The sequence below is a fragment of the Schistocerca gregaria genome, chromosome 1 (assembly GCF_023897955.1).
Source record: "Schistocerca gregaria isolate iqSchGreg1 chromosome 1, iqSchGreg1.2, whole genome shotgun sequence".
Lineage (NCBI taxonomy): Eukaryota > Metazoa > Arthropoda > Insecta > Orthoptera > Acrididae > Schistocerca > Schistocerca gregaria.
In genome coordinates, this window is record NC_064920.1 from 285,564,031 (window position 1) to 285,588,853 (window position 24,823).

General features: G+C 44.7%; 1 protein-coding gene across 1 annotated transcript in view; it reads left to right on the top strand.

Annotated features, from left to right (window-relative positions):
- The window catches only part of LOC126342753 (neural cell adhesion molecule 1-like), a 207,019-nt gene that overhangs the window by 3,335 nt on the left and 178,861 nt on the right, over window positions 1–24,823 (top strand). The window contains exons 3-4 of the mRNA XM_050001886.1: window positions 2,918–2,929; window positions 12,564–12,708. Coding sequence (XP_049857843.1) covers window positions 2,918–2,929; window positions 12,564–12,708 — 157 coding nt within the window. The remainder of the gene's footprint in view (window positions 1–2,917; window positions 2,930–12,563; window positions 12,709–24,823) is intronic.

Here is a 24,823-nt window from a genome sequence, read left to right on the forward strand (position 1 = left end):
AATAAGAGGCATGAAATATCACATCACAGTCCTTGCAACACTTTGCTGCCTCAAGAGCAATCATCGTTGTATTTCACTAATTGTTGGCAGGACTTCAAATACTTAACTTGATGTCAGCTGCTGGATCGATGTGCCGAAGATGCCAGTCGTTGCTTAGTCCGATAGTAACAGCGTGTTCCTTCACGGAAGCGAGCCCATGCATAGCTACACGAGGTTGCCAAGAAGCCACAGCGCCGGCCCGCTGTTACTGACCCCAGTACGATCAAGCGCCCACTGCCGCCTGTACTCAGGCACCCCGTGCTCGCTGTCGTCTCTCCAACGTCTCGCTAATACGCGCACTTGGCATGCCGTGCCCAACGTTGTTCTCCCATTTCCACTCCGTACTGCCCCGCTGTATCCTGAGCCAGCACAGGCTCCAAAGACAAACTTTTGCCACAGGGAATCGATAGTGCCTAAGCAAAAGATATTCCTGGCGTGAGTCCCGCCACGGCTCAATATACACATCAAACACTATTTCTCATGCAGTATACGTCACAGATATGCAGTGGTGTCAAAAGTCATGGGATAGCAATATCCACTTATACAGACGGAGGTAGTATGGCGTACAGGAGGTATGATTGACGGAGTTGTTAATTGTACTCAGGTGAGTCACGAAAAGCTTTCCGAGGTGATTATGGTCGCACGACGGCAATTAACATATTTTGAACCACTGAATGGAAAGCAGTTGCTGTCTATACGTTTATGGACCTTTGTTTCAATGTTGCTTGTGAGATTGTTACTTATTTCTGAAATACTTTTTTTCCTCCTTTCTCGATACAACCGCATGCAGACGTAATAATAAGGGTGTAATTTGGACCATCACTGTCAGAACAGCTGCTATCTCAATCACCAACGAACACCAGAACAGACGTCTGTTAATTAGACCGTATCTGCGAGCGAGCACCTGCCGACAGCTTGAGCACGCGAATGCCTCATACTGTGTGACAGGCGTCAATGCAGATTCCCACGACGAGCGAGGTAACGCAGTGGTTAGCACACTGGGATCGCATTGAGGAGGACGACGGTTCAACCCCGTGTCCGGCCATCCTGATTTAGGTTTTCCGTGATTTTCCTCAATCGCTCCAGGCTAATGCCGGGATGGTTCCTTTGAAAGGGCACGGCCGACTTTCTTCCCTATCCTTCCCTAATCCGATGACCTCGCTGTTTGGTCTCCTCCCCAAAACAACCCGACCCAGATACCCACCACTGCAACTCGTCAGTCATGAAGTCTTAGAGCTGCAGTTAGTCATGGCGAGTATATTCGAGTCTAAACGTACTTGCAAATCGATTTTGAAATGCAATTACAGCTGCAGCAGAGTACATTCTGAAAAGTGCTAGTTACGTGCAGACTGAATTTGGGATGTGGTGTTGACGAGACTTTAGTACATTTGACTGTCTGGATTTTGTTGGGTTTTCTACCAATGTTCGAACAAATTCACTTTGGTTCTGTCGAACACCGGGTACACTATTATGTCATCGTATCCCTAAGTCGTTTGGCGCTACTAAATTTCTACGTAATTTCAAATTTTGACAGAGGGTGTTAAGTTAGCTTTAGTTGTGGTCATTGCACGCTGAACCAATCGAAATTTTCCAACCAGTTTATAAACTTGAGCAGTTCGTATAAATTCCGTCTTAACTGATTAATTTTGCAAAGGTTAACCACTGTGTTTGTATTAAGGTACTAATAACAGCTTTTCACATGCTACTAAATTAATCCTCATTATATTAATTTATGAAGCAGTAGTGCTACCGCTGAAATTACTTCACGTCACATGAGTAGATGTACAGTATAACCAAATTTCATTTTCTTTTTTTGCTGTGCCTTTTAAATTCTTTGAAACCGACAAAAAGTGATAGAGAAATTGCTTGGCTAAATGGGCTTATACAGAGTGTGAGAGAAAAGTGTCGGTTACTTTGAGTGGTGGTATTACTCATCGAAGCAAGAAGAATGAGTCTAATAAATATCTTCGGAAACGCATACATTCAGAGATAAAAACGTCTCTATAGGAAGGGGTGCGCGGCGCTGGTTGTGGATATTAGCACGGAAGTTGCATTGGCACTCCGTCAAACGTGTCTGCACTGTATTATGATGCCTTTCTCACAATAGTCTACCTACCATTAGGTGGTCTTCAGTCAGTTTTGTAGTTCGAGTCATGTTGTGGCTACGATAGTTTTCGTCGTGTTTGTGTGACAGATTGTAGAGTAATGGTTCAAATGCCCCTGAGCACTCAGGGGCAACATCTCAGATCGAATGGATCTGAGCACTATGGGACTTAACTACTGTGGTCATCAGTCCCCTAGAACTTAGAGCTACTGAAACCTAACTAACCTAAGGACATCACACACATCCACGCCCGAGTCAGGATTCGAGCCTGCGACCGTAGCGGTAGCGCAGTTCCAAATTGAAGCGCCTAGAACCGCTCGGCCACACCGGCCGGCGATTGTACAGTACAATCCTGGGTACCTACTTCTTATGTGATTACTGTTTTGCACTGTTTATACGTACAAAAGTGCAGTGTACGAGGGTAATCCCAAAAGTAAGGTCTATTTTTTTATAAGTACAGAACTCTATTTGTGTGGCAGTTGGTCACACTGTTATGAAGAGTGCCTCATGCGCTATGTGTAAACATGCGCACGTCGCGCCCAGGCGCTCACTCTTGGCTTGGCAGCGATTGAGAATGGAGCTCCCGTTGAATGTTACCGCCAAGTGCTAATTGCGCCCAGTTATTCGGTTTTTGTACGCAAAGGGTACTGCACCGATTGAAATCCATCGCCAATAGACAGAAGTTTATGGTGAGTCGTGAATGGATGTCAAAACTGTTCGTAAGTGGTGAAGAGAGTTTGTAGCTGGTCGGAACGAAATTCACGACGAACAAAGGAGAGGGAGACCGTCATTTTTTGAGGAGATTGTGTTGAAGGTTGAGCAAAGCATGCATGAAGATCGACGGATCACCCTGGATGATCTCTGCACGTTGGTTCCTCAGATTTCCCGAAGCACCGCTCACAGAATTTTGATGGAAACACTGAAATACCGGGAGGTGTGTTCAAGATGAGTGCCACAGATGCTGACGGAAGACCACGTGCGGCAACGAGATGATGCTTCCCGCGCATTTATTCTCCGCCTTGCAGCCGAACAGGGCAACTTTCTGGACAGGTTAGAAGAACATTTGGTCGGAAAGCGATTCAGTTCTGATGACGTGGTGATAGAAGAAGTTCATAACTTTCTGAACAGCATGACGGCGAGCTGGTATGACATGGGCATATAAAAACTGCCAAAGCGTCTACAAAAGTGCATGTGTATAAATGGTGATTATGTAAAAAAAAATAGCTAAATGTTCACGCTGTAAAGCCGGCCGGTTGTGGCCCAGCGGTTCTAGACGCTTCAGTGTGGAACCACGTGACCGCTGTGCTAACAGGTTCGAATCCTGCCTCGGGCATGGATGTGTGTGATGTTCTTAGGTTAGTTAGAATTAAGTAGCTCTAAGATCTAGGGCACTGATGAACTCTGATGTTAAGTCCCATAGTGCTCAGAGCCATTTGAACCAAGCTGTAAACTGATTTAAACCATTGTAGAAATAAACAGGTCTACGTGCTTATAAAAAATTGGAGAACTTTTTTTGGGATTACCCTCGTATTTACATTTTCCCTCTTCCTCCACATTTTAGCAGTGGAAGCCTACTACTCGAAAAGTGAAATGACGGTCATGGTATTCTGCTATGGTTTAGCAAATAGATGTAGCCTGCTAGACCGTGCTCTCTATGGTGAAAAGTATCCACAGCGCACAGTAACCTCTGATAAGTTATTTGATAGTCTTTTTCAGCGTCTGAGGGACACGGGTATGCTTGAACCTCGGAAGACTGACAGTGGAAGGCCCCACACAGTCCGCACGCCCGATAACGGAGCAGACTGTGCTACGTTCAGTGGAAGAAAAATCTGGGACTGGAGCACGAAGATTAACAGCAGTAGAATATATGTCTCACTGTATTGTCTGAGGGGACTTCATGAACAATTGCGTTCAGGTCCTTACGCTTCAGGATCGTCATGGCAGACTACGGTTCTGTCAGTGGCTGTTGCAGAAGTGTACTGCAGGTCCACTATTCACATCCAAGATTTTATGTACCGATGAGGCAGAGTTCTCAAGAGATGCTGTTTTGAATTTCCATAACCAGCATTTATGGGCAGACGTAAGCCCGAGAGCAGTTTAGGAAAGAGGGTATCAACACCAATTCTCAGATGGTTCAAGTGTCTCTAAGCACTATGGGACTGAACATCTGAGCTCATCAGCCCCTAGAACTTAGAACTACTCAAACCTAACTAACCTAAGGACATCAGACACATCCATGCCCGAGGCAGGATTCGAACCTGCGACAGTAGTGGTCGAGCGGTTCCAGACTGAAGCGCCTAGAATAGCTCGGCCACACCAACCGGCCACCGATTTTCAATCAACGTACGGCAGGCATACTTGGCGATAGATTAAGAGAGCCATACGTGCCACCACAATGGTTAACTGGGGTGCATTATCTGGACTTTCTCATTAATGTATTGAATATTTTGCTGGAGGCTGTGCCAATGCAGCAACGAATACAAAAGTGGATAGAGCATGCTGTCCCACCAGCACATTTTTGCCACAATGTGCGCGAACATCTGACACTGAAATTTCAGGACCTGTGAAACCCAGACGAGTAAATGGAGGAATCATGCACTATAGCGACATGTTGACGTCGGAATTTCATAACAGGCTACAATTATCTGGTAGCCAATCGTGTATTTGTTACTAAAAATTTACTCTGAAATTACATACGAGGCCGACAAGTTGCCTACAAAAGGGTTATCACACGTAAGGTCATTGAGTTCCTAATGATTGGTACAACAACGCAAAATATCGTAACTGAAATAGATACTGGTAATTACTATTGCGTAGCACATTTGCATACGAAAAGGAATCGGAAGTTATCATCAAAACGACGATAATGTAACGTGGTGCAGAATTTTACGCACTAAAAATAGAATTGTCGAAACTTAATTATGCTTCGATCTCGAACAATAAAGTGAAACAATAAATTTAATCCATGTTACTTTTCAGCTGCGAATCAGATAGTTTAAAATTAGGATCAAAAGAAAAAAATTTACGACCGCCAACAATCTGGAACAGATATTGGAAATGATGTTATTAATATATCCCAACAGAATTTTTCAAATAAGTTCATGTACAGAGGGGTGCAAAAAAAATGAAGCCACTGTTTAAAAGTCCATAATTTGCAAACTAATTAATAATTGATGGAGTTGTCTCATTTTTGGTGAAAGTGTAGCTTAAAGTCCAAAATAAAGATATCACTGTAGGTGTACGAAATGGTCACCATTAACATCCACACACAATGAATGTACGATGGATTCTCGAAGTTCGTCCAATGTGCGTGGCTTTTGTCGATAAACGACGTCCTTTAGTGTTACCCACAGGTAAAAGTCCAGAGGAGCTAGGTGTGGGGAACGTGGTAGATAATCCACAGTACTTCTACGGCCTATCCATCTTCCTCGTAGATTTTCGTCGAGATACGCCATAACATGATTTTGGTAGCGGGCTGGGGCACCATGTTGATGAAAGTAAACTCTTCCGTTTCCATACAAGTCTCGGAAGGCAGGTAAAATGGATGTCTGAAGCTTCTGAAGCCACACCTCACTGGTAATTCTGCCGTCAAAGAAGAATGGCCCAATCAAGCTCCGGTAAGAAAACCAACAGCACGCATTTACTCCTGGGAAATTCTCGGCTTTGTCTACATGGACGTTCGGATTTTCGGTGATCCAGTAGATGCAATTTTGGCGATTTACTGTACCATTGCGTTTGAAGTGTGCCTCATCAGACCACACAATCATCTCTGCAAATTCTTCATCGTTGCGCACCATGTCAGTAAACCTCTCGCAGTACTCCATTCTACGATCTGGGTCGTCCTCGTTCATTGCGTGTAGCAATCGTGGGATGCAGCACTTCCACTTTGCTGTCTTCAAAATTTGTCGAACACTGGAGCGACTCACTCCAGTTTCACGGGCACATCGAATGTAACCTTTGCGCCGGCTATATTTACTCGAGTAACTAGGTGCAACTAAGAACAAAACACTGACTATCTGGGACTGTCATCTGACAAAACAGAACAGCGCAATACAACGCTTGTGTGGCTATTGCCGGAACTACAAACTATTACACTACCAAAGATGAGACAACTGTGTCAATTAATTTGCCAGTTATGGACTTTTAAACAGTGCATACATTTTTTGGGACCCCTCTGTATACAAGCATTTTGCAAGGGTGCAATTTCATCCGAAGACTGGTTAATGAAGCATCTCTCCACTCTGATGTACCCTATACAAGCTTTTTCAACAGTGAATAACTAGCACAACCCACACACATACATACCTGCTTACTGCATATCGTCCACTTTTGACTTCAGCACAGGGCTACCCTGCAGAAATATGGCTTCAGAAAAGTATGCCTAACTTTAAAATTTATAATCGACGTTACCAAATTTCTCGTCTTCAGAAACCCTTCCAAATTTGAATATAACCTAAAACCCTACCTTCCAATGAAGTTAATAAAGCTATACTGATTCAGACACAAATAAGTAAAAGAGGAAAATTTAGGAAAAAGCTAGTGGAGGTCTACATTCTCTATTCTCCTTACATCAGCCTTCACAGTTACTTACCACATCAAATAGCTAAACTTATTCCCTATTATAATTTCTACAGCGTCCCCTGGTTTGAAATTACAACCTTCCACGCCCAATTTTTGCTTTTATTGGTATTCGTCTCATATCCCAAGACTCTGTCCATTCTGTTCAACTGCAATTCCAAATACTTTACTGTCCCTGAAACAGTTCCGGTGGCATCAGAAAACCTCAAAGCTTTTGTTTCTTTTCCCCGAACTTTAATTCAGTTTACAAATTTATCTTTTGGTTCCTTTACTCTTTGCTCGAGGTACAAAAAATGGTTCAAATAACTCTGAGCACTATGGGACTTAACATCTCAGGTTATCAGTCCCCTAGAACTTAGAACTACTTAAACCTAAGTAACCTAAGGGCACTCTCTTGTCCTAGGGGTGGGAAATTGCCCCTAAAGGCGGAAGAATCAGCAATGATCAACAACATGAGGATGCAGAAGGCAATGGAAACCACAGCATTAAGGACACGTAACGTGTATCCACAGGACATGTGGCCAGTAGTTGAAGAAGTGTCATGATGATCTCTCCATTGGAAAAAGATTCCGGAATAGTCCCCCATTCGGATCTCCGGGAGGGGACTGCCAAGGGGGAGGTTACCATGAGAAAAAGACTGAATAATCAACGAAAGGATAACGTTCTACGAGTCGGGGCGTGGAATGTCAGAAGCTTGAACGTGGTAGGGAAACTAGAAAATCTGAAAAGGGAAATGCAAAGTCTCAATATAGATATAGTAGGGGTCATTGAAGCGAAGTGGAAGGAAGACAAGGATTTCTGGTCAGATGAGCATCGGGTAATATCAACAGAAGCAGAAAATGGTATAACAGGTGTAGGATTCGTTATGAATAGGAAGGTAGGGCAGAGGGTGTGTTACTGTGAACAGTTCAGTGACCGGGTTGTTCTAATCAGCATCGACAGCAGACCAACACCGACAACGATAGTTCAGGTATACGTGCCGACGTCGCAAGCTGAAGATGAACAGATAGAGAAAGTGTATGAGGATATTGAAAGGGTGATGCAGTATGTAAAGTGGGACGAAAATCTAATAGTCATGGTCGACTGGAATGCAGTTGTAGGGGAAGGGGTAGAAGAAAAGGTTACAGGAGAATATGGGCTAGGGACAAGAAATGAAAGAGGACAAAGACTAATTGAGTTCTGTAACAAGTTTTAGCTAGTAATAGCGAATACCCTGTTCAAGAATCACAAGAGGAGGAGGTATACTTGGAAAAGGCCGGGAGATACGGTAGGATTTCAATTAGATTACATCATGGTCAGACAGAGATTCCGAAATCAGATACTGGATTGTAAGGCGTACCCAGGAGCAGATATAGACTCAGATCACAATATAGTAGTGATGAAGAGTGGGCTGAAGTTCAAGACATTAGTCAGGAAGAATCAATACGCTAAGAAGTGGGATACGGAAGTTCTAAGGAATGACGAGATACATTTGAAGTTCTCTAACGCTATAGATACAGCAATAAGGAATAGCGCAGAAAGCAGCACAGTTGAAGAGGAATGGAAATATCTAAAAAGAGCCATCACCGAAGTTGGGAGGAAAACATAGGTACAAAGAAGGTAGCTGCGAAGAAACCATGCGTAACAGAAGAAATACTTCAGTTGATTGATGAAAGGAGGAAGTACAAACATGTTCCGGGAAAATCAGGAATACAGAAATACAAGTCGCTGAGGAATGAAATAAATAGGAAATGCAGGGAAGCTAAGACGAAATGGCAGCATGAAAAATGTGAAGACATAGAAAAAGAAATGATTGTCGGATGGACAGACTCAGCACACAGGAAAGTCAAAACAACCTTTGGTGACATTAAAAGCAACGGTGGTAACATTAAGCGTGCAACGGGAGTTCCACTGTTAAATGCAGAGGAGAGAGCAGATAGGTGGGAAGATAACATTGAAAGCCTCTATGAGGGTGAAGATTTGTCTGATGTGATAGAAGAAGAAACAGGAGTCAATTTAGAAGAGATTGGGGATCCAGTATTAGAATCGGAATTTTAAGGAGCTTTGGAGGACTTACAGTCAAACAAGGCAGAAGGGATAGATAACATTCCATCAGAATTTCTAAAATCATTAGGGGAAGTGGCAACAAAACGTCCATTCACGTTGGGTGTAGAATATATGAGTCTGTCGACATACCATCTGACTTTCGGAAAAGCATCATCCACATAATTCCGAAGACGGCAAGAGCTGACAAGTGCGAGAATTATCGCACAATCAGTTTAACAGCTCATGCATCGAAGCTGCTTACAAGAATAATATACAGAAGAATGGAAAAGAAAATTGAGAATGCGCTAGGTGACGATCAGTTTGGCTTTAGGAAAAGTAAATGCACGAGAGAGGCAATTCTGACGTTACGGCTAATAATGGAAGCAAGGCTAAAGAAAAATCAAGACACATTCATAGGTTTTGTCGACCTGGAAAAAGCGTTCGACAATATAAAATGTTGCAAGCTGTTCAAGATTCTGCAAAAAGTAGGGGTAAGCTATAGAGAGAGACGGGTCATATACAATATGTACAACAACCAAGAGGGAATAATAAGAGTGGACGATCAAGAACGAAGTGCTCGTATTAAGAAGCGAGTAAGACAAGGCTGTAGCCTTTCGCCCCTACTCTTCAATCTGTACATCGAGGAAGCAATGATGGAAATAAAAGAAAGGTTCAGGAGTGGAATTAAAATACAAGGTGAAAGGATATCAATGATACAATTCGTTGATGACATTGCTATCCTGAGTGAAAGTGAAGAGGAATTAAATGATCTGCTGAACGGAATGAACAGTGTAATGAGTACACAGTATGGTTTGAGAGTAAATCGGAGAAAGACGAAGGTAATGAGAAGTAGTAAAAAAGAGAACAGCGAGAAACTTATCAGGATTGATGGTCACGAAGTCAATGAAATCAAGGAATTCTGCTACTTAGGCAGTAAAATAACCAATGACGGACGGAGCAAGGAGGACATCACAAGCAGACTGGATATGGCAAAAAAGGCATTTCTGTCAAGAGAAGTCTACTAATATCAAATACCGGCCTTAATTCGAGGAAGAAATTTCTGAGGATGTACGTCTGGAGTACAGCATTGTATGGTAGTGAAACATGGACTGTAGGAAAACCGGAACAGAAGAGAATCGAAGCATTTGAGATGTGGTGGTATAGACGAATGTTGAAAATTTGGTGGACTGATAAGCTAAGGAATGAGGAGGTTCTACGCAGAATCGGAGAGGAAAGGAATATGTGAAAAACACTGATAAGGAGAAGGGACAGGATGATAGGACATCTGCTAAGACATGAGGGAATGACTTCCATGGTACTAGAGGGAGCTGTAGAGGGCATAAACTGTAGAGGAAGACAGAGATTGGAATACGTCAATCAAATAATTGAGGACGTAGGTTGCAAGTGCTACTCTGAGATGAAGAGGTTAGCACAGGAAAGGAATTCGTCGCGGGCCTCATCAAACCACCTGTAGACTGATGACCAAAAAAAAAAAACTAAGGACATCACACATATCCATGCCCGAGGCAGGATTAGAACCTGCCACCGTAGCGGTCACGCGCTCGATGCACAGATTGAATGGTATAGGCAATAGGCTGTAGCCCTATCTCATTCCCTTCTAAACCACTACTTCCTTTCTACGGACTTCGCTTCTTATGGCTTCAATCTGGTTTCTGTTGAAGCTTTGTATAATCTCTCACTTCCCGTTTTTACGTTTTCTATTGTGATAGTTTCAAGAACTGTATTCCCGTCAACACTGTCAAAAGCTTTGTCTAACTGTACAAAGGATTGAAGATGAATCGTAAGGTCATCATTACTTGGAGTATTCCAACACCTTTTTAGTTCTGTCTTATCTCCCATTCCATCTTCATCTACTTTCTCTTTCCTTTCCGTGATATTTCCTTTATTTCCGTTGTATAGCGTCTCCATATATTCCTTGTACCCTTCGGATTTCCTTTTTTTGGTTAGTCCTTTTTTCCTCATTTCATACAGTTGTTAAAACAGCTCGTAAATCACCTTAAATATTCTGCGTCACTCATCTTCTTCCAGCTCTGGTTGCAAATCTGTTGTAGAAATATCTGCCCAGGTATTTCCCAATCTTCGTCAACAACTAAGGTGTTTGTTAAATAGACATCTCTCACACAATTTTATATCTCGTGAGTCACACTGAAACTTCTATTCGAGTCACCCGCTCGTAATATAAATGTTAAGAAATAAGGCGTAGTATTGTTACAGAGTGCAGCAAAATAATTATACCACATATGCAGAGGGGCCAAAAGCCTACAATATTTGTATTGTCTGCTGTGTGACGCTATGACTATGTAGTGGATTTGCCCTCCATAAAGACCGCATTAAAACGGTTTACTAATGCCTCACATGAAATCGACGATGAATGTAGCAGTGCAATGTCGATCGCCCTATATATCCTTGCATAACATACATAATCATCCAACGAATATGGAAACAGTGACTCTGCAGTATTAAAACCCTAGATACACTAAATTCTTGAATTAAGTTGTTGTTGTTGTGGTCTTCAATCCTGAGACTGGTTTGATGCAGCTCTCCATGCTACTCTATCCTGTGCAAGCTTCTTCATCTCCCAGTACCTACGGCAGCCTACATCCTTCTGAATCTGCTTAGTGTATTCATCTCTTGGTCTCCCTCAACAATTTTTACCCTCCACGCTGCCCTCCAATACCAAATTTGTGGTCCCTCGATGTCTCATAACATGTTGTAGTCAAGTTGTGCTACAAGCTCTTCTTCTCCCCAATTCTATTCAATACCTCCTCATTAGTTATGTGATCTACCCATCTAATCTTCAGCATTCTCCTGTAGCACAACATTTCAAAAGCTTCTTTACTCTTCTTGTCTAGGCTATTTATCGTCCACGTTTCACTTCCGTACATGGCTACATTCCATACAAATACTTTCAGAAATGACTTCCTGACACTTAAATCTATACTCGATGTTAACAAATTTCTCATCTTCAGACACGCTTTCCTTCCCATTGCCTGTCTACATTTTATATCCTCTCTACTTCAACCATCATCAGTTACTTTGCTCCCCAATCTAAGTCCCTCAGCATCACCCGACTTCATTTGACTACATTCCATTATACTCGTTTTGCTTTTGTTGATGTTCATCTTATATCCTCCTTTCAAGACACTGTCCATTCCGTTCAACTGCTCTTCCAAGTCCTTTGCTGTCTCTGACACTCAAAGTTTTGATTTCCTCTCCATGGATTTTAATACCTACTCCGAATTTTTCTTTTATTTCCTTACACGTCCGATTGTTATTATTTCATGATCTATACCTGTGGAATTAGTTTTCAGGGTGACAAGACCAGCTGTGATCAGATGGTAAAACAATTAAACACAGCTGTAGCAATTTCTTAAACCCAAGCTCAAAGTTTACCTGCTGGTTAAAAGCAGCAAACCTGTCGAAACCTTGCATCAAGATAAAGCTCTTGCGCGACCTATCCAAGTAGCATTCGTCCTTCAAATTCTGTTTCTTGTAACGTGTGCTTCAGTCCGAAGAATCGTTTTATGCAGCTCTCACAGCAGTGCATCTTGCGGAAGCAGCTCCACCATTCCAATAACAAAAGCAACTCGCATCGATCTGAACGTGCATATTTGGCCTTCCTCCGCATTTTCCCTTTTTATTTTTTTTTAGCCCCCAAACTGCCATAAACGATGAAATGTTTTGCGACTCCTTGAAGGCCCATTGTGTGAATCGTGCAACATTTTACCTTCGACGGCAACGGCCTCTTTAGCCTGCTGCGGACTCAATCGTGTTTGTTGTGGTGTGGCTGTTACAGACGAACGCGGACGGCAACGTGACGACCAGCGTGGCGCAAGTGACGCCGGCGCTGGAAGACGCTGGCCGTCAGCTGTGCTGCCACGCCGCCAACGCCAGAGTGCAGGGCGGCGCCGTCAGCGACTGCTGGACGCTGCACGTCCGCTGTGAGTGCCGCCGCCCGCTACTGAGCAACAGTGTACTGCCCAGCCAGTAGGGTGAAGCTACTCGCGGGGGACTGAAATCAAGTTTTACAGGATGTAAAAAGACAACAATAGATCCTCTATTGCAACATAGTTACGACTAGAGTAGCACTCTACCAAACCAACGGTTCGATAGTGTTGGTGCAGTACGTAAATGACGTAGTAGTTGCTGGGATTACAGACAGTATCGGCAGGTAGTACTGGTAGGGAAAAAACATTACAAAATTTGAGAGAGGACGGTTCGATAGTATTGGTACAGTACGTAAATAACGTAGTAGTTGCTAGGATTATGGGTAGTATCGGTAGGTAGCACTGGTAGGGAAAGAAACATCACTAAATTTGAGTTGAACGAATTCTTTTCTTCTTTGATAGTTTTTTTTTTTTTTGCACTCAGTTCGCTATTAACCTATTGTATATTTTATATTATAGCGCCACATAAATTTTATTTTATGACTGATAAAAAGTGACCGCGTGGCTTCAACATTTTCATGCAACCAAAGTAATTATGTTAGATGCAAGTACAGTTCACATGGACAAGTTTAAAAATATCTACGCATTTGTTGTTGTTATCTTGCACTCAATAGAACGTTCTTCATCATGAGTAAAGGCTGTAATTTCCTGTTGTTAATGACAAACGAAAAGCTTGTTTATCCATAACATACACATGTTCTATATAAGCTCGACGAATCATGCAAGCGATGTTTGATATATTTATATTTTGGGAATTTTTTACATGTGGTCTTCTCTTATGGAAATTGCGTTTTCTAGTGCTGTATGATAAGTCTGACTGTATTTTCCTTTATTTCTATATCAAAATCACACTGTTTTACGTTACAAATCAACGAATTTTAAAAATTGAATTAAGCGTCTGCAAATTTTCCTATAAACAGTGAAGAACAAGAATATTCTGGTATTTACATGACCTTCCACATATCCTCAGTGACATTCTACAGAGTTCTGGTTTCTAGGGGAATCTACGAGACAATGATCGCATTTGTGAACAAAGTGATCGCTGTAACGATTGATATGTATGCAACACGCGTAACGTGCACGTAAGTCAGGTACAACCTTAACATATCAAGTCTACTTGGAAAACTAGAGAAGTCTAAACTTACTTAGTTAAGTACTGTGGCCTGTGGGAGTTGTACAACTTTAGTCACGACTAACCGTTTAGTACAGAAATAAATCTGTACTTGGAAGAGAAAACCTAAAAATCGGATTTAGTAACCAGTCATTAAAAGTTATGGAGTACATATTGCCAGATCTAAGTCATATGTGTGAGGTATCACTGATGTGGTCTTTGGACCAACAATTTATTGAAATATATTGAGATATAATTATCACTTTCCTGGACTTGGAAAAAGCATATGACATTTGCCGAGGTGTAAGATTTCAAAGTTCTTAGAAAAACTAAAGGTTCTTAGCTCCCTAGTAAAGGAAGGTACAAATGTTATCTGAACGCTCCTGAACTTATACATAAGTGAGTAAGTGAAGATCGGACTGTTTCAGGATAGGGAGAGGAGGGCAACCAGGTAGTGCTCTTTCCCCATTTCTTTCTACTGCACGAATGGATGTGATTACAAAGGAAATAAAGAATAGTGGAACCGGTGATCTCAGTGCTTTAGTCTTTGGTGATGATGGAGCTATTTCGGAAGAAACAGAACTAGAGGTGTAGGGAAGATTAGATGAATGGTACTCCAAGGTAAATAAACGTACAGTTGACAGTAAGCAATAACAAAACTGTAACGATGATTATGAGCACGATAACTCCACAGGGGAGCTGGTACTAGGTAGAGAGAAAATTGGACATGTCTAAGCTTTAAATTACACGGGAAATAAATTTCAAGAAATGGAACAGCCAAACTAAAAGTAAAAAAAAAAGAAAAATCTGAGTAAGAAGGGATCCGTTTTTTTTCATCAAGTATGGAACATTGTGTGGAGACAAGGGAGAGCCAAACACACCATGTACCTTTTGATGATTCTGACTTAATGCTTGGACTACTGTGTAGTTAAAAAGACCTATTTCAGCAAGCTAAAACAGTGCGAAATGAAGTTTAGGACATCTGCCTCGCAGAGGATTGGATGATATAAAATTAGGAATGGAAACTTGAAAAGAGAGTTGCAAGTGGATCTGTCTATGACCGACAGACTACTGCAGGGTTCAAATCAAATGGTTCTGCCCACTATGGGACTTAACTTCTGAGGTCATCAGTCCACTATAACTTAGAACTACTTAAACCTAACTAACCTAAGGACATCACACACATCCACGCCCGAGGCAGGGTTCGAACCTGCGACCGTAGCGGTCGTGCGGAGAGCGGTACGGATGGGTCCAACACCATGCCGAATGGACCGCTCAGGATTGGCATCACGTTCTCTTCACTGATGAGTCTCGCATATGCCTTCAACCAGACAATCAGACAACCGTCCAAGACGTGTTTGGAGGCAACCCGGTCAGGCTGAACGCCTTAGACACACTACCCAGCGAGTGCAGCGAGGTGGGGATTTCCTGCTGTTTGGGGGAGGTGTTATGTGGAGCCGAAGAACGCTGCTGATGGTCATGTAAGTCGTTCTAACGGCTCTACGACACGTGAATGCCATCCTCTGATCGATAGTGCAACCGTACCAGCAGTATACGGAAGAGGCACTTGTCTTCGTGGATGACAATTCAAGCCCCCATCGTACAAATCTTGTGAATGACTTCCTTCAGGATAAATACATCTCTCGACTAGAATGGCCAGCATGGTCTCCAGACATGAAGCCTATGAATTACGCCTGGGTTAGATTGAAACGGGCAGATTATGGACTTTCTTGCAACCAGATGCTGACGTATTGTTGCAGCAAGGTAATACTCGCCCAACCACACACTGGCCGTCAAACGCAACGTGCTCTACAAGATCTACATCGAAACTTGTTTCCGATCGTGCTAGTGTGGGACATGATGGTACGAGAGGTGACTCTTGAGACTCAGCAACCAAATACGTGAATAAATTGGGCAAGAGTAGCACAACGTATCCCTGAATAGTGTTAGCATGTGTACGAACGATTTGATTCCCCAGCACCTGCATTGGCATCCATGGAGGCAACACATCATACTAAACTAACAACATTTTGCATCAACTCGGTTCCTAGAGTTCAGGAAATTGGAATAGACATCAACATAAACATCATTTCCTTTCTTTTTATTGCTCGTGTAAACTGCAAATTCCATGTTGTACCACCATACAGCGAGAACCAGAGGTGGTGCTCCCTACTGCTGTATCTCTAATACCCAGTAGCACGTTCTCCCGCATTGATGCACGCCTGTATTCATCGTGGCAAACAATCCACAAGTTCATCAAGGCACTGTCGGTCCAGATCATCCCATTCCTCAATGGCGATTCAGCATGGATCCCTCAGATTGGTTGGTGGGTCACCTCGTCCATAAACAGCCCATTTCAATCTAACCCAGGCATAATCGATAGGCTTCATGTCTGGAGACCATGCTGGCCATTCTAGTCGAGCGATGTCGTTATCCTGAAGGAAGTCATTCACAAGATTTGTACGATTTGGTCTTGAATTGCCTTCTACGAAGACAAGTGCCTCTTCAATATGTTGGCGGTACTGTTGCACTATCGATCGGAGGATGGCATTCACGTATCGTAGAGCCGTTACAGCGACTTCCATGACCGCCAGCACCGTTCTTTGGCCCCACATAACACCTCCCCCAAACAACAGGAAATTCTCACCTTGCTGTACTCGCTGTGTAGTGTGTCTAAGGCGTTCAGCCTGGCCGGGTTGCCTCCAAACACGTGTTGGACGATTGTCTGGTTGGAGGCATATCCGACATTCATCGGTGAAGAGAACGTGATGCCAATCCTGAGCGGTCCATTCGGCATGGTGTTGGGCCCATCCGTACCGCTTTCCGCACGACCGCTACGGTCGCAGGTTCGAACCCTGCCTCGGGCGTGGATGTGTGTGATGTCCTTAGGTTAGTTAGGTTTAATTAGTTCTAAGTTCTAGGGGACTGTTGACCTGAGTCCCATAGTGCTCAGAGCCACTTGAACTGTACCGCTCTGAATGGTGTTGCAAAGATTGACTCCGCCGTGGACGCCGAGAGTGAATTTGCGCATCATGCAGCCTATTGCTCACAGTTTGACTCGTAACACGGCGTCCTGTGGCTGCACGAAAAGCATTATTCAACACAGTGGCAGTTGCTGTCAGAATTCCCCCTAGCCATAATCCGTAGGTAGCGGTCATCCATTGCAGTTGTAGTCCTTGGGAGGCCAGAGCGAGACTGGTCATAGACAGTTCCGGTCTCTCTGTGTATTATACATGTACGAAGAACATCGTTTTGGTTCACTCCGAGATGCCTGAATAGTTTCCTTGTTGACAGCCCTTCCTGGCATGAAGTATCAATGCGGACGCCACCGAACTGCGGTATTGACCGTCTAGGCATGGTTGACTAAAGACAATACGAGCTGTGTACCTCCTTCCTGGTGGAATGACGGCTATCGGACCCCCTCCGTCCAATAGGCGCTGCTCGTGCATGGTTGTTCACATCTTTGGACGGGTTTAGTGATATTTCTGAACAGTCAAAGGGACTGTGTCTTTGATACGATATCCACAGTCAACATCTATATTCAGGAGTTCTGGAAATACGTCTTTCAGTTCCCATTATGCGGAATAGGATGGCTCGCTATCGTTCTTGCCTCTAATTTCTAGACTGCCATTCTCAAAGATAGTACCTAAATTGTGGACAATAAAAGTTTGGCACACATTCATAATTCTGAGTGCCAGTGAAGTAGTATTGACCAGTCGGAGGATTCCACGACACGGGGATCGACAGGACACATCCACCTAAGCTCTTCTGTGGCACAGTTATGAGTGTTGTAATGGTTTCTTGCAATATAGTTTACGATAGTGGCTTCTTCAGAGAGCACTATGCAAGTCATCCTGCCTGAAAATACTTGCAGTCCATCCTCTAAAAGTACCCCATCGTCTGAAATCTTTACCATGCAGCTGTCCTGGTGACAACTTGTACTGGTGAAGTGAGTGATCATTAGTAGTCGCCTCGCAGATGTAAGGCTGATTACAGTGATTGCGTTAACTTCTCGTAACCTGATACAAGGGTTATGGGGTGTTGTGGCTACAACAAACACATGTACATCCACACTTCTTTCTGGAATGTAGTACTTGATGCAGATTATCGACTAGGATATATCGATGCATAATCCATGGGTGCTGAATTAGTAGCATGAGCGACGTGTAATCATACACGTTAGTTGTTTATGCAGTGTTATTCCACGTGAACAATAGTGGTAGACCAAACCTCACTGCTTTATACTTTACGACCTGCCCTATGTATGACAGTGTAAGGATGCGTCGTAAAATTTAACCGCACGTCACTTCATAGGCAATGTCGGTGAAGCTTGTCCGTCCGCAACAGTAGCGACTTTACATCTTGTCTTTGGAAAGGCACAATGTCTTTTGCATTCGGGACTATTGCTCTCTTTCAGACATTCTACTTAAGTAAAAATCCCGCCACCAAAACATCCATCTCAAACCAGCAACCTACATACAGAATGTGGCTTCACCTCGAAAACTTTGAAATAAACAGAAAAATATACCGTTCTATTTAAAAAATTTAAATTTTTTACTGTAACTCTCTGAAAAATAATGAAGTAAAGAATGGTCATGTGGTATTCGCCATCAGTCAGCCACCCGCCGAAAGAGGCGGACTTCAAACCGCGCAAAGCGCGGCAGCCGCGCAGGTGCAAAGATAACTCACGCGGACCGGGCACATACACTCCTGGAAATGGAAAAAAGAACACATTGAAACCGGTGTGTCAGACCCACCACACTTGCTCCGGACACTGCGAGAGGGCTGTACAAGCAATGATCACACGCACGGCACAGCGGACACACCAGGAACCGCGGTGTTGGTCGTCGAATGGCGCTAGCTGCGCAGCATTTGTGCACCGCAGCCGTCAGTGTCAGCCAGTTTGCCGTGGCATTCGGAGCTCCATCGCAGTCTTTGACACTGGTAGCATGCTGCGACAGCGTGGAAGTGAACCGTATGTGCAGTTGACGAACTTTGAGCGAGGGCGTATAGTGGCCATGCGGGAGGCCGGGTGGACGTACCGCCGAATTGCTCAACACGTGGGGCGTGACGTCTCCACAGTACATCGATGTTGTCGCCAGTGGTCGGCGGAAGGTGCACGTGCCCGTCGACCTGGGACCGGACCGCAGCGACGCACGGATGCACGCCAAGACCGTAGGATCCTACGCAGTGCTGTAGGGGACCGCACCGCCACTTCCCAGCAAATTAGGGACACTGTTGCTCCTGGGGTGTCGGCGAGGACCATTCGCTACCGTCTCCATGAAGCTGGGCTACGGTCCCGCACACCGTTAGGCCGTCTTGCGCTCACGCCCCAACATCGTGCAGCCCTCCTCCAGTGGTGTCGCGACAGGCGTGGATGGAGGGACGAATGGAGACGTGTCGTATTCAGCGATGAGAGTCGCTTCTGCCTTGGTGCCAATGATGGTCGTATGCGTGTTTGGCGCCGTGCAGGTGAGCGCCACAATCAGGACTGCATACGACCGAAGCACACAGGGCCAACACCCGGCATCATGGTGTGGGGAGCGATCTCCTACAGTGCCCGTACACCTCTGGTGATCGTCAAGGGGACTCTGAATAGTGCACGGTACATCCAAACCGTCATCGAACCCATCGTTCTACCATTCCTAGACCGGCAAGGGAACTTGCTGTTCCAACAGGACAATGCACGTCCGCATGTATCCCGTGCCACCCAACGTGCTCTAGAAGGTATAAGTCAACTACCCTGGCCAGCAAGATGTCCGGATCTGTCCCCCATTGAGCATGTTTGGGACTGGATGAAGCGTCGTCTCACGCGGTCTGCACGTCCAGCACGAACGCTGGTCCATCTGAGGCGCCAGGTGGAAATGGCATGGCAAGCCGTTCCACAGGACTACATCCAGCATCTCTACGATCGTCTCCATTGGAGAATAGCAACCTGCATTGCTGCGAAAGGTGGATATACACTGCACTAGTGCCGACATTGTGCATGCTCTGTTGCCTGTGTCTATGTACCTGTGGTTCTGTCAGTGTGATCATGTGATGTATCTGACCCCAGGAATGTGTCAATAAAGTTTCCCCTTCCTGGGACAATGGATTCACGGTGTTCTTATTTCAATTTCCAGGAGTGTAGATTCGGCAACCGGCCGAGTAGTCCGTTTTGAGATGACCGTTAGAAGGCCGGTGTCACAAGATAGAAGTGCGTCTCCATTCGGTCCCTGACGCCAGCACACGCCGTATTCCCAGACTACTAGGACGGTATACAGGGTGCTCCATTGATCGTGACCGGGCCACATATCTCACGAAATAAGCCTCAAACTAAAAAACTACAAACAACGAAACTCCTCTAGCTTGAAGGAGGAAACTGGATGGCGCTATGGTTGCTCCACTAGATGGGGCTGCTAAGGTCAAACGGAAACTTCGTATTTTTTTTAAATAGGAACCCCCATTATTAATTACGTATTCGTCTAATACTGAAAGAAATTTGCATGTTTTAGTGAAACCACTTTTTTCGCTTTGAGATAGATGGCACTGTAATACAAACGTATAAGTACGTGGTATCACGTAACATTCCGCCAGTGCGGATGGTATTTTCTTCGTGATATATTACCAGTGTTAAAATGGACCGCTTCCCAATTGCGGAAAAGGTCGATATCGTGTTGATGTATGGCTATTGTGATCAAAATACCGTACGTGCGTGTGCTAATTATGCTGCTCGGTATCCTGGACGACATCATCGAAGTGTCCGGACCGTTCGCTGGATAGTTACGTCATTTAAGGAAACAGGGAGTGTTCAGCCACATTTGAAACGTCAACCACGACCTGCAACAAATTATGATGCCCAAGTAGGTGTTTCAGGTGCTGTCGCGGCTAATCCACACATCAGTAGCAGACAAATTGTGCGAGAATCGGGAATCTCGAAAACATCGTTGAGAATGCTACATCGACATCGATTGCACCCGTACCATATTTCTGTGCACCAGGAATTGCATGGCGACTTCTTTGAACGTCGTGTATATTTCTGCCACTGGGCACAAGAGAAATTACGGGACGATAACAGATTTTTTTCACGCGTTCTATTTAGCGACGAAGCGTCATTCACCAACAACCGTAACGTAAACCGGCATAAAATGCACTATTGGGCAATGGAAAATCCACGATGGCTGCGACAAGTGGAAGATCAGCGACCTTGGCGGGCTAATGTATGGTGCGTCATTATGGGAAGAGGGATAATTGTACCCCATTTTATCGGTGGCAATCTAAATGGTGCAATGTATCCTGATTTCCTACTTAATTTTATACCGATGTTGCTACAAGATGTTTCACTGCATGACAGAATGGCGATGTACTACCAATATGATGGATGTCCGGCACGTAGCTCGCGTGTGGTTGAAGCGGTAATGAATAGCATATTTCAGGACAGGTGGATTGGTCGTCGAAGCACCATACCACGGCTCGCACGTTCACCGGATCTGACATCCCCGGATTTCTTTCTGTGGGAAAAGGTGAAGGATATTTGCTATCGTGATCCACCGAAAACGTCTGACAACATGCGTCAGGGCATTGTCAATGCATGTGCGAACATTACGGAAGGCGATCTACTCGCTTTTGAGAGGAATGTCGTTACACGTATTTCCAAGTGCATTCAGGTTGACGGACATCATTTTGAGCATTTATTGCATTAATGTGGTATTTACAGGTAATCACCCTGTAACAGCATGCGTACTCAGAAATTATATGTTCACAAAGGTACATGTATCACATTGGAACAACCGAAATAAAATGTTCAAACGTACCTACGCTCTGTATTTTAATTTAAAAGACCTACCTGTTACCAACTGTTCGTATAAAATTCTGAGCCATATGTCTGTAACTATTACAGCGCCATCTATCACAAACCGAAAAAAGTGGTCCAACTAAAACATTCATATTTCTTTACGTACTATAGGAATATGCAACAAAAATGGGTTCTCCTATTTAAAAAAAAAACGCCATCTAGCGGGCCAACCATAGCGCCATCTGGATTCCCCCTTCTAGCTAGACAAGTTTCGTTCTTTGTAGTTTTTTCGTTTGACGCTTATTTCGTGATATATTTGTCCCGGTCACGATCAATGGACCACCCTGTATAGTTCACCACACCAGCATTGTACCGAAAGTCCTTCGCCTGCCTTTGCTCGTACGTGTGGCTACTGACCGCACACACTGAGAACCCGTGGAAATTCAGACACTATCTCAACTATCTCGAATATGAACTGGAGTGCCCCGGACTTACGTAATTGTGAATTGTAAAGTGCTGCTGTAAACCAGTGTTGTTGTGAATAAATAATTCGAGTATTTTGAATGTTATAGTGTTATTCTGATACAACAGGTCATCAATCCGCAGAAAGAGTCACACATTCTTATCTAAATATACACTCATTTTGGGGAAGAAAGAGAAATTCTCGAACGACTGGAGGTTCGTCATTCATGTCTACAGGACATGTACTTCAGTAGTGCGTCCTAATCTATGTCCTCGTTTTCTGCGGCCTTCTGTGAACCAATCTGCACACACCCGTTGCTTTGCCCAAAACTTCACCCACACTAGTAGCAGTTTCCCGGATGGATGAATAATATTCTCTCAGGCCTATACGCTCTCTTTCAAACTCATTAATTTGACGATACGATGCGCACATACTTCTGCGAGGCATCCTTCACGTTTTGCTGAAGTCACACTGATCTATTGTCTTCGGTTGATAGCGACAACGACAGCGGAGACATATTTTACTGGTAGGTAATATTGCGCCGCGATGTCGATGTTGAGCGAGAACCGGATGCTGCTGCTAATCATTTCTGCAGAACATATTAATGAACATGTCCTGGGAATGTGAACCTGCTATCCGTAGTCGTTCTGTTTTTGTGAACATGAGTTTACAGTATAGCTTCTTTGCTAAGGACATCGCTGACTACCATTCATTGTTGTTGACTCATAGGTTTTGCTTATGTCCAGGAAGCTTAGGAAGCTAGACTGTTAACCCAAATGGTAGACAAAACACCTAGTTGCTGTTTGTCTTGTTGTAGCTCTTCAGCTCATAACGTCCATGGCTCCCAAAGTTCGTCTTTACCGTAAGATGACCTCCTTATAGGCAGCAGTCATAGTAGTAATTTTCAGCTAAGCGATTAGTTTAATGCCCCGTGAAGTCATTCGTCATAATGTGCGTCTCCCCTCTCAGCATACTGGGCATAGCGTTTTTGAGTATTTAGTGGACTTTTCATCAATTGTGTAATGGCGAATGCAACCTTGCACTTTCCAAAGGTTTTTTGTTCAACGCAACTCTGTGGAGGGGTTCCAGGAGTCCTCATAATTAAACCTAAGAAGCAGATGTGACCCACCACTCAGTGATTGGACGATACTCGTCGAAGTTGTACATGACGTTTAAATAATTTTGACCACTGACACTGAAGACCCTTAAGTCGTTTTATAGGAAAATTACTTTTTTTTAGTTTGTTTTAGTTCGAAAAAACAAGTAAGATCATAACGCCCATTACATAACCTCAGATGATCAAGAAGTAAAAGAGCTTAAAAGCGGCTATACGTTAAGCTAAATCGAAGGTAGTTAAGCGAGCTAGGAACAAGGACTTCCTCGTGGAGGAAGGTCCACAAAATACGCTGTGGAGATACACTCCTGGAAATGGAAAAAAGAACACATTGACACCGGTGTGTCAGACCCACCATACTTGCTCCGGACACTGCGAGAGGGCTCTACAAGCAATGATCACACGCACGCCACAGCGGACACACCAGGAACCGCGGTGTCGGCCGTTGAATGGCGGTAGCTGCGCAGCATTTGTGCACCGCCGCCGTCAGTTTGCCGTGGCATTCGGAGCTCCATCGCAGTCGCTAACACTGGTAGCATGCCGCGACAGCGTGGACGTGAACTGTATGTGCAGTTGACGGACTTTGAGCGAGGGCGTATAGTGGGCAGGAGGGAGGCCACGTGGACGTACCGCCGAATTGCTCAACACGTGGGGCGTGACGTCTCCACAGTACATCGATGTTGTCGCCAGTGATCGGCGGAAGGTGCACGTGCCCGTCGACCTGGGACCGGACCGCAGCGACGCACGGATGCACGCCGTAGGATCCTACGCAGTGCCATAGGGGACCGCAACGCCACTTCCCAGCAAATTAGGGACACTGTTGCTCCTGGGGTATCGGCGAGGACCATTCGCTACCGTCTCCATGAAGCTGGGCTACGGTCCCGCACACCGTTAGGCCGTCTTCCGCTCACGCCCCAACATCGTGCAGCCCGCCTCCAGTGGTGTCGCGACAGGCGTGAATGGAGGGACGAATGGAGACGTATCGTCTTCAGCGATGAGAGTCGCTTCTGCCTTGGTGCCAATGATGGTCGTATGCGTGTTTGGCGCCGTGCAGGTGAGCGCCACAATCAGGACTGCATACGACCGAGGCACACAGGGCCAACACCCGGCATCATGGTGTGGGGAGCGATCTCCTACACTGGCCGTACACCTCTGGTGATCGTCGAGGGGACACTGAATAGTGCACGGTACATCCAAACAGTCATCGAACCCATCGTTCTACCATTCCTAGACCGACAAGGGAACTTGCTGTTCCAACAGGACAATGCACGTCCGCATGTATCCCGTGCCACCCAACGTGCTCTAGAAGGTGTAAGTCAACTACACTGGCCAGCAAGATCTCCGGATCTGTTCCCCATTGAGCATGTTTGGGACTGGATGAAGCGTCGTCTCACGCGGTCTGCACGTCCAGCACGAACGCTGGTCCAACTGAGGTGCCAGGTGGAAATGGCATGGCAAGCCGTTCCACAGGACTACATCCAGCATCTCTACGATCGTCTCCATGGGAGAATAGTAGCCTGCATTGCTGCGAAAGGTGGATATACACTGTACTAGTGCCGACATTGTGCATGCTCTGTTGCCTGTGTCTATGTGCCTGTGGTTCTGTCAGTGTGATCATGTGATGTATCTGACCGCAGGAATGCGTCA